This window comes from Aplysia californica, unplaced genomic scaffold (genome assembly GCF_000002075.1).
Source record: "Aplysia californica isolate F4 #8 unplaced genomic scaffold, AplCal3.0 scaffold00040, whole genome shotgun sequence".
In the NCBI taxonomy this organism is placed as follows: Eukaryota; Metazoa; Mollusca; class Gastropoda; order Aplysiida; family Aplysiidae; genus Aplysia; species Aplysia californica.
Window position 1 is genome coordinate 1,122,042 of NW_004797310.1, and position 10,921 is coordinate 1,132,962.

General features: G+C 39.2%; 1 protein-coding gene across 1 annotated transcript in view; it reads left to right on the forward strand.

Moving 5' to 3' along the window:
* The window catches only part of LOC101862927 (cleavage and polyadenylation specificity factor subunit 5), a 73,443-nt gene that overhangs the window by 5,015 nt on the left and 57,507 nt on the right, over positions 1-10,921 (forward strand). Inside the window, exons 2-6 of the mRNA XM_005092071.3 lie at positions 2,939-3,139; positions 3,639-3,702; positions 6,160-6,249; positions 7,071-7,146; positions 7,826-7,940. Coding sequence (XP_005092128.1) covers positions 2,939-3,139; positions 3,639-3,702; positions 6,160-6,249; positions 7,071-7,146; positions 7,826-7,940 — 546 coding nt within the window. The remainder of the gene's footprint in view (positions 1-2,938; positions 3,140-3,638; positions 3,703-6,159; positions 6,250-7,070; positions 7,147-7,825; positions 7,941-10,921) is intronic.

Here is a 10,921-nt window from a genome sequence, read left to right on the forward strand (position 1 = left end):
TGCCGAAATAGGCTTATCGGGCGACATAAACCCGTCCCCCGCAAGACGAGGGTTAATGTTTCTCTTGTACAGCATGGTTTACACTGGGGATGGGCAGTTACCTGTACCCAGTACCGGAACTTTCGGTTCTACCGAAGGAGGTGTCAGTACTGGCACCAGGCCTCCAGTACCAGCTCTGGGAAGGAGCTGACACCAACGATTAGTAAGCCTTTCGGATCTGGGAAGGAGCCGACACCAACTGGCCACAGGAAGTGTGCTGTGTCAACTGTGTGTAGGCCTAGCAGCTGTGACGTCAGATGCACACAACGCAGTGTGTGACCTTGATACATGACCAGATTTTAAAATTGACAATCATATTATCAAAAATGCAGTTTGGTTAAATTTAGATAGGCCTATCTATTGCATCAAATCAGGTTCCACGGGAGCCATTTTGCTTTTTCTCTAACTTGTAGTTTTATTAAACGTATCTCTGCATTAAACATTAGGCCTACTTTTCTCCTCTATGTGAGTGGATGGGTTTAAACCCTGGTCCTGCAGGAGCCGGGTTTGTGTTCCCTGATGAGCGTATTTTGACACGCTGTTCCAAAAAGGAAATCAATTTTTAGCGGCGATAATTATTTTTTAAATTCTGACTGCAAAGTTTGGTCCCGTGCGGCGGCAAACTTAAAAGGTATGCTGTGTCACTGTTCACCTCTCAGTTTCTGTCGTGTGTGTGTTGGGAGGGGTGTGGACGGCGCTGATCGAGGGCGCAAGGGCACCTCCTGGTGTCACTCCCGGTGCTGGTACACTGGCAGTTCTCGGCACCCAATGCCAAGAAAGTATAGACACTGGGTTTCATCAGTATCAGCCAGCACTAGTTTACTCAGTCTACTCTAATAATAGGCTTACTAAAAGTATAAAAAGTAAAGGGCCCAAGCCCCTGCCTGGTCAAGCAAAAAAAAAAAAAAAAGCTTAAACTTAAATAGAATTATTGGCTCTTTTTTGGTGGTTTTTAACCCCCTTTATTTTGGCCTATTTTATTCAATTTTCGCAAAAAATTAAACTCGATTTTGTATTTGAGTAGATCTAATATCTAGATCTTCTAGATCGAGGTAGATCTAATTGATTTCTCAAAATTATATATTGTAATCATGAAGTGCATCTCGGAAATTGACTGTTGTCCAAACTGTTGCCATTGTTGTTTTGGTCAGAAGTGGAAGTACAATTTGGCCAGCCGTTCATCGATATCGTTAGCTTATTGCCAAGTTGGAATGTGAACCATTTTGCGTTTCAATTACTGCTACAAAGAAGAGTTTAACAAGTAATTTACGTTCATGTACAGTACTAGATCTAGAGGAGATTCATAAGTCGAAATCTCTTCAAATATTCGATCCAGGCCAATGTATCAGTAAAGTTTTAACTCGATTATATTATATTCCCGAAACAGGAAAATAGGCGAATAAATATTGGGGGGTGGAAAAAGCACCGAATTATTTCCCATGGCATAGCATTAGATCTATTCACTTTATTTTGTCGTAAATCCTTTGTGACTCCCCTCCCCCCCCTCTCTCTCTCTCCTTTCTCTCTCTCTCTCTCTCTCTCTCTCACTTTTGTTTGTGAAGGAAGATCATTTTATATATAAAGTATGAAGAAAGACTCTTGACTTTGACTGTGGAAGCGGGTACTACATTGCGTTTTTCAGCATTGTTTGCAGGAGCAGCATAGCCTGTGCCAATTTTACATAATGTTTGTCATTTTGTCACTTTTCACGAGTCCTATCAATGTGTTTTGATCTTTATTTTATGATCTGTTTGCAGGAGTCTTTCCAAGATGCTTGTCATAAAAGCTGTAATAAAGAAAGACTCCCTTGAAGATGTTGAGACAACATTGGGGGGAGATTTACAAGTTTACTCTGAAATGTGGGGGCACCGTCGTGTCGCTGTCTCAAAATGGTTAATTTGTGGGAAAGTTTCAGTAAATCATTTACTGTAGTGATCCTGCCTATGCACTCAAAAGGAAGTGTTTAATATATAAGGCTTAAGGGGAGGAGCGAAACTTGATTTTGCAGATTTTGTTCAGGCTACGCAAATTTTATGTTGGCTGATTTTTTGAAGATCAACCAGTTTTTTGTCTAAAAATAGCATGGATACTCTTGAGATAGTCTTTATTATATTCTCCTCGTAAAATACCTTTGAAAACACGAGGATGGGTTAAAAGAGTGAATTTTCGCAATAATTGTCGTTTTTCGCAAAATTTTATTTTTTTGCAGTTTTTTCCCTACTCCTTCCTTAGTTTTAGTCCTTTTGACATGAAACTTTCATGAAACATAGATGGCAAGAGATTTTTCTATGCCTGACTTTAATGTGAACTTAGATTTGATCTTGGGCAACAAACATAGAAAATGGTCCTCAAGGGTAGCTCCTCCCGTTAAACAAAGAAACTTTTTATTACTGGATCAAGATTTTTTTTAAATTATACATTTGTTTGGTTGCTAACCTACAGAAGTGCCATGCAAAGTTACATGGGCACCTGCAAATTGATAAATGAGCTACAATTTTCTAATGGGGACAGACAAAAGTGAACAAGCTATCTATAGAGACAAACAATCGAGCCTGAACAATTGCAGTCAAACCTGTTTTAGCTGCTGTCTCTATAAGACAATCACTTATACAAGCGGTCACTCCCTATTTCATTCCTTGCATGTTTTGTACTATAGAGTAACACTAAGTTAGATGGTCACCTCTCTGAGACAGATACTTTTCTGCTCAACAATGGGCAGCCGTCTTAGACAATTTTTACAAAAAAATTTCAAGTCTTGATATCATCCATAGATCCTTCTACATAAAGTTTTTTTTGGTGGTGGGGGGGGGGGGGACTTTTTTGGGGGGGTTCTTTGTTTTTTTTTCTCCAGAAACAGGTTCCTGATAATTATTTTATTCCTCCATTTTTGTGTCTTCAGGTATCCTCTGAACAATTACACATTTGGTACCAAGGAGCCTCTCTATGAAAAGGACAGTTCAGTCCCAGCCAGGTTTCAGCGCATGAGAGAGGAGTTTGACAAGATTGGTATGCGCAGATCAGTGGAAGGAGTACTGATTGTGTATGAGCATGGCTTGCCTCACGTACTTCTGCTGCAGCTGGGAACTACGTTTTTTAAACTGTAAGTGTTTCCAAACACAACATGGTTTTTAGTAGTAGTAGTTCTCTTACTTGTAATTTCTATCATATCAGTGTTATAAGTGACAAATTGGGTGCTTTGTTTGTAGTTTCTGATGCTGATGTAAAAATTAACTGACACTGAAGCCTCAGCTTTGTCTTCCCGAGAAGTGGTAGAGATGTGGTAACAACTGTGTTTCAATGTCTTCCATTCTCGTTTACCGGGGGGGGGTTATATTTTTGAAACCTTGTAGCTTATTGTCTTTTTCAGTAGTTGGATCTTAATTGGAATTAAAACGAAGTTTTTGATTACAGGTTTCCCGTACATTTTTATGGTTGTTTTCTTAATATGGTGTGATAATCTGCTGACCTTGAGAGAAAATGATAACTGTCCATAGAGATGGTTGAACTACCAATTCTTTTTCATTTAAAAAAAGGGTGATGCTTTTAGTCTCTAAGTTTATATAATTGATAAATATTTATTTAAATGTTTTTTATTTTAGGCCAGGAGGTGAGCTCAATGCTGGTGAAGACCAGGTTGATGGACTGAAGAGACTACTTACTGAGGTTTGTGTGAACGCATTAGCAAAGAAATAGAACATTTTGCCTTTGGATCTCGGTAGAACATAATTGAGGTTGAGAATGCACTAGACTGCAAATAGTTATTGCCAAGATTGCTCTCCGTGGTTACCACTGCTCGGATGGACATAATTTTCCTATCTGAAAAGGGTTCTTCTTTTTTTTCGAAAGAGTCAGATGTGCTCTAAAGGTGATTGTGTTTCTGCTCACAGAATTCTCTACCTGAACTGATGGACATGCTCAAAGGCAAATTTGGGCGCTCAATGATTAATGATACACAAGGCTTCTCTCTTTATTTTGCAACAGGTCATATACATTTCCAGTCAAATTGCAATACCCAGATTGGTCTTTGAATATAGTATTACTTTTGCAGTGGTTTTTGAACTTTTCTAAGCCCTCAATCCTGTCTTTGAACAATTCCATTAATTACTTCCCCTCTGCCTTAACCATTTTGCAAGAACTTTAATTTTATTATTTGGTATACAGTAGAAACTGTCTTAGACGAAAGAGCAAGCTCTATTGTTGACGAAAAAAGTGGTTATCTTTGACAGGTGGCAGTCTTACACAGTGTCATTTTAATGTAAAAAATACACAAGAGAGGAAATGGGAAGTAACCTGTTTGTACAGGGGATTATCTTATACAGGTGGCTGTTAGAGCCGGTTCGATTACAATTTTTTTTTTTTTCTTTCTATCATTTGCTCTTTTTATGGAAATATAGAGTATTGAAGCAATGTATTTCAATGTACTTCTTTACTGCTCTTCCTCTAGGGTATGAGGGTAAGGTTATGTATTAATAATAATAATAATAATAGATAGCATTTGTATAGCGCAAATCCCCGCTGTACAGCAAGCTCTATGCGCTTCTCAATCTATACTATTACCCCAGCAGACCTGAGAATTATTCTCATAATTGTCATTTTCTGGTTACAGTAGCAATTGATTTTTAAACAACAAATATTAGAAGTTGTTGGCCCTGGACCTGACCTGTGAGTAGGACATAATTAGGGAGAGTGGTCAAGAGCATTTTGGTTGACTTAATTTCAAATTGTATTGTGTTTGCAGCTTTCATAGTTTATCCCATCGTCTTTAAGGGAGAGGAATGACATGAAGAACAGTCTCTTGGGTGTGTATGTATGACTTGATATATGATGAAGACGAAGAGAAGAAAACGTAATACTGAAGCTGTTATATCTTGGTAGTATTTAATGTAGTAAGTAGTACTGAATTTTAGAATTAGAACTGAGAAGCACAGAACAACCATTCCTGTCAGTGGCCAGCAAGCAAGTGAAGTTTATTCAGTACTTGATGCGAGTAGTGAGTACTTCCTTTGTGTTGGACCAAAATAATCCACCCTTAGGCTACTCCAATGTCGGAGAATCCCACATAGGACAAGGGACAACACTCATTAATATTGAAGACCAAAGAAGTAGAAAAAAGTAATTATTATTTCCCTTGACTAAGACCAACACAGTAGGGTTGGGGCGAGCGGACGGACGGGTTCGTTACTCTCGGACTCAGTCAGAGCGAACGACGGACGGCCATGAGAGCGAACTGCGAATCTCAAGACAGTTCGTTTTTTTGGGTCCGCTCCACAATTTGACTCTCTCAGCGAGTGGACTGCGGACCTCAAGTCAGTTCGTTTTTTGGGTTCGCTCCACAATTTTATTCACTGGGCGGGCGGGCAAACGGACGAACTCAAGCAGACAAGATACTCGACGCGAGATTAGACCCATCGTCTATTGTTTGTTAATTAGGCCTAATGTTTGAAGCCACTAGCGGTGCCACGGGGAGTGGGAGAGGCTGGTGACGTAGCACTATGTGTGTAACCTTTCACCTCATGCGTGGGGCACACTGTGTACGTTCCAATTATCGCAACGGCCGGGAGGGGGGGGGGGGGGGGGGATTTCTGCCATGAACGCCTAGCTACAATGTGAGGCAGGGTGGTGATTTTTAAATTAATTTTTGGGGGGCGGGGGCGGGGGTTTGTAGGCAATAGAAGGAGTCGCGCCCGTCCGTCCGCCCGCTCGAATGCATGGAGTCTCTCGGTTTACCCGTCCGCTCGCTCGCTAAATGAACTGTTGTCTCTGCCCGATCTATAGCGAGTAGCGAACTACTCTTCACAAACGAACAGTTCGTTACCCATCCGCTCGTTTGCGGGTAGTGCCAGCGAGTAGTTCGTTATTCGCGGACGCTAATTTTGCGAGCCCGACCCAACCCTACAACACAGATATATTCAACCATGTTTTTTAAAGAATAGTATGAGTAATTCCTGTAATTATAGTATATTGCCAGTTGTTTTAAAATGTAGAAACAAACTTTAAATGGAATTTCAGGATTAACAAAATTCAGTTTTGTTAAGAGTTTTTTAATTTCCCCCCAGATGCTATGTAGCCGTGCCAGCTATTGTATTGGTCAACAATTTTATCTTTTCTGTATATCAACAGACTCTTGGCAGACAGGACGGTGCTCCCATGGACTGGGTCATAGAGGATACAATTGGCAACTGGTGGAGGCCAAATTTTGAACCATCACAGGTGAGACAGATAGCAACTTACTTTTTTAAAATATATGTGCTTGTTGAGAAGGGGAGGGGACATTTCGACAAAGTACCGACTCTGAGTCTTGGGGGGAAGGGGTCCAACTTCTGGTATCAGATTTATACTCTTGTTGGACAGGCCAAGATTTCTCTGACCTTGGAACTTGGCCACTTTATTGAAGTTGGAGGAAGTTGTGATGAGTACCAGATTGTGCAGGCTCTGTTTATGTTTGGTATTCAACATCAGGGGTCCTACATGTTTCTCTTGTGTCTTCTGCTGGATATTATAGATGATTTTATAGTGTGTGATCAAATGACTGCAATTGAGCTTTCAGATAGAATGAATGTAGTTTGATTTTTCAGCCATTAAACTAAATTTGAACTGATTGGTGTTATTTATGTGCGACAAACAATTGTGTGAGTGGATGGTTGGCGAATCTCTGGTGTGGTTTGCCTCTTCTTTCCTATGATCCTTATCTCTCCTCCTTCTGTTTTGTGTATGTTACTCTCTTGTAAGACCTGCAATCTTCGAAGATTATAATGACCTAATTGTGTTGCAAGTTCTGTGGAACTCTGACTAAAAGTAAACGAAAGGCAATTGTGTAGTCAACTCATTCTCTGTGCATATTTTTTTCTTATATTTACATGTAAAAGTACTGTTATTGTGTCACATACATTTTATTTTATTTAGAGTTTTTCAGGAAGCATATATAGATTATAATCTTTTTCACAAAAATGACTAAATTTTTCCGTAGAGCATAAACCTGTAAAACATTATTCTGTGCTTTCAAGTCATAATTATTTCTTTTATTTTTGCAGTATCCCTACATACCAGCTCATATCACCAAGCCTAAAGAACACAAGCGTCTCTTCTTGGTGCAACTTCCAGAAAAAGGTAAGCTTTATTTGAAAGCAGCACATGTTATGCAATGGGGAAAACTATGGTTTTGATGATCACACTGCAATTCTTACGAATGATAGACCTCCTTTTCCAAAAAATTGAACATATGCTGATAGCCCACCTATAAGCAATGCGTTAGCAAAGTCAATTAGGAGAACACACTGGAAGTGTGATGGGACATCATTTCTCTGAAAAAGTATTTTAACTGAAATAGATTTGCTCATGTAATGTCAGAACACTTTTCAAATGTTCATGATTAGTGTGGGTGGGGAGGGGGGGCTGACAAAGAAAGTTGTAGTAATAATGGAAATACATTTCCAATTTTGAGAGGACTATTTACTCATTGTGTACTTTTTAAAAATGTCACAACAAAGTCGACTCCTCCGCCCGCCCCTTCCCCCGAAATCATTATTATGTATGATTGTGAATTGTTACTGGTGTCTCAAATTCTCTGTGGGTGATTGGCAGACCCTCTGGTGTGGCTTGCTCTTTCTTTCCAATCGAATATGTATTTCCTTATTTCCCTTCCTTCTTTTCTTTGTTACTCGCTAGTAACACTTCCAATCTTGGGCACTTGTATGACCCATTTGTCTTGCATGTGCCACAAATCCCTTGCTAAAACTGAACTAAACAAGCTGTCATTAGTTAAAAATGTACTCTTTGTCATTCTCAGCCCTGTTTGCGGTTCCACGCAATTACAAGCTTGTAGCAGCTCCCTTGTTTGAACTGTATGATAACGCAGCAGGGTACGGCCCAATCATTTCCAGTTTACCGCAAGCTCTAGCCAGGTCAGTACCTTATGTGGTTTTGTTTAACCTTCACTTGCTTTATGTTGTTCTGTGTTGTCAATGTTCCCCACAGATGTGCATGCTGCTTTTTTTTTTTCAAACAATACTCTTTTCAGCTCGTTAGCATTGTACAGTTGTATTACACCAATATCTTTTATGGATGTATGGGGTTTTTTTATTTGCAGGACACAAAGTTATGTTTACATTTTTAACTTTGGCTGCAAATGGTTTTATAGCCTATTCACTTTCGTCTGTGCATGTTAAAATAAATTCTAGTCTATTTGTTAATTTACTTATGCTCATGAAACTTTGTATGCCGCTTCTGCAGGCCGGCAACCAAACAAAAGTATTATTGTTCTTAAATCTTGATCCTGTGATAAAAACATTTTTGTTTTTGAACCCTTTATTAAAAACCACCGCTCTTTCGATGCATACACAGGATCATTTAACCCTATTCGTATACCCTGGGGTCATTTTGTACCCCCCAGGGTTGTATTCTTCACATTTTAGAATATTTCTAGTACAAAGATATCCTTGAAACTTTCAGTGTTTCTCAAAAAATCATTTTGACAGACTGCTATCAAAGCGTACGGATCGGATTAAAGAGTAAATTTCGTCTTTGGAAAGTGATGGCACAGAGTTCCCCTCGTCGTGTGGATACGATAGTAAAACACGACGTACGGATAGGGTAAAATAAATGACTTACACTAACTTTGCCCACAAATTGCTCATTTTGAGACAGCCACACCACCCTGCCTCTATATTTCAGTGTTAGTTTGTAGATTTCATCCTGCAGTTGTCTAGACGTCTTCACATACTCCCTGTGAGTCTAAAAAATTACTCACCCTGTTTCTTGAATCGTGTTTCTTATACAAATTATGTTAAAGTGTGATGGTGAGAAAAATATGTCAACTTTTAAATGTGTTGGGTGCATGCTGTAAATCCCCTAATATTTTTTTTACCCACTTTATCCTTTCATCAAAGAAAACGTGTTGGAACCTTAGTTTGCAGTGACCTTTATGAATGGGCTTTTAAATTCTGTTGGCCATCCAACTTTTACACTCATGTGCAAAGATCTGAGAGGATTAAACAGAGCGATTTCATTTTATCTTCTTTTAACCGTGGTCAGACGAGAGTGAACAAGCTATAATTGCTTTTCTTGTTGGAGGGGACATAATCGACTTCGAAAATTGCAACTTATTGACGGGCTTCCGACAATAACTCGGTTATTTCCCCTGCTCTACAGTCTTGCGTTCTTCTCCAAACAAGAGGTGAGCGAATAAACGCTCAAGTTGTCTTTTTGACACACAAACTCTCTCTCTCTCTCTCTCTCTCTCTCTCTCTCTCTCTCTCTCTCTCTCTCTCTCTCTCTCTCTCTCTCTCTCTCTCTCTCTCTCTCTCTCTCTCTCTCCCACCCCCTGCTCACCCCCTCTCTCTCTCTCTCTCTCTCTCTCTCTCTCTCTCTCTCTCTCTCTCCCTCTCTCTCTCTCTCTCTCTCTCCTCCCCCTACCCGACTATTGATATTGTGAGGATGTTGGTTTGGCAGAAGCAAAAATGCTGCTCTTGTTAATGCTTAATTTCTTTTAGCCGTATGAAAGTGTTTACCTACCACTACTCTTGGCTGCTACTTGATGCTTGTGGTCTGTTTATACTTCTAAACAGTATAATGCTTTTAATTTTAGATTGTTGAAAGACTTTCTTGTGTAGTTTTACCTTTTCTTTCTTTTTGCTGTTGTTGTTATCCTTGTCTATTTCTGGCAAATAAAATAGAAGCAACAGAAATATGTTTTTTTTAGAAGACCTGTGAAATTTTATGGATGGAAAAGAAATCAAACGAGGACATACTGAACGAAGTCCGAGTGGGTTGCTCACAAATAAGAACAATTTGGGCGCTACAAATGCAGTTCCGTGGACTCTTGAATTAACATAGAGGCTTTGAACATCTTGCTTTTAGGGGGAAAGTAGAAGGCAAATAAATCAGGAGTAGACCCAGAGAAGTTTTCTTTGGAAAACCTGAACAAATTGGCAGCAGGGAAACACCAGGATAATATAGAAGTTTTTTGAGAGCATCCAAGCAGAGATATGAATGGCAAGGCATGATCGTCAATGTCTGTTTGATATCTGGCTCTTTATGATGATGATTCCCAGCAGTATGTATCTGCTGTAATGCTGACTACTATAAGAAAGCTATACCTCAGTGAACTTTTGTTCTTGGTTTTATGGTTTCTCTTCCCCCATCCTCCTTCCCCCCCCAAAATTCAGGAATTCAAAAAATATTTTGACCTTTTCTTGTTTGCAGTGCAGCCTCAAAGACAATAAAACAGATATTTTAGTAGTTAGAGATGTATGCTAGTCTTGCAATCTCGTAGCTTACTTAATGTCTTATTTTGCTGCCCTGAAACTGCACCGTACTTTCTCTCTTACTTCCACTGGTTTTGGTTCCACAAAAATGACACTGTCGAGTATTCTTTTTTGACTCACTCAATGCAATTGCATTACGGGAATATCCTAATCTTTGTCACAGATTAGTTTATGGTTCTCTTTCAAAGTAATCAAAGTGTGTTTATTTTTCTTTCGTTCATTGCAAAATGTCTCAATTAACTTTATACTTGCTTTTGCTGTTTTCACTGTGTTTGCATTTATTAAAATTTGTCGATGAAGATGCTAGCTACAGGATCCTTGACTTTCACTTTCATTGCTATCTTTAACTTGTAAAATGTCTCCTTTTTTTGGGGGGGGGGGGTTTCGAGTTCTTGCGTTTGGGTTTGCGGAAAGGCTTCTCTTCTGAACTGTTCGATGTTTTAATGGTTGGATTATTATAAATGGACATCAAAATTTGTGTTTGTTCGTTTACCTTTTATGTTTGTTTTTTGGGTTTTTTTTACTGAGGGTTTACACTAATTAGAATGCTATTTTGTTCATTTTGGTTCTGTCTTAAGTTGTTTTGTTTGGTTTTTATTGTTTGTTTTTCTTGGGGGGGG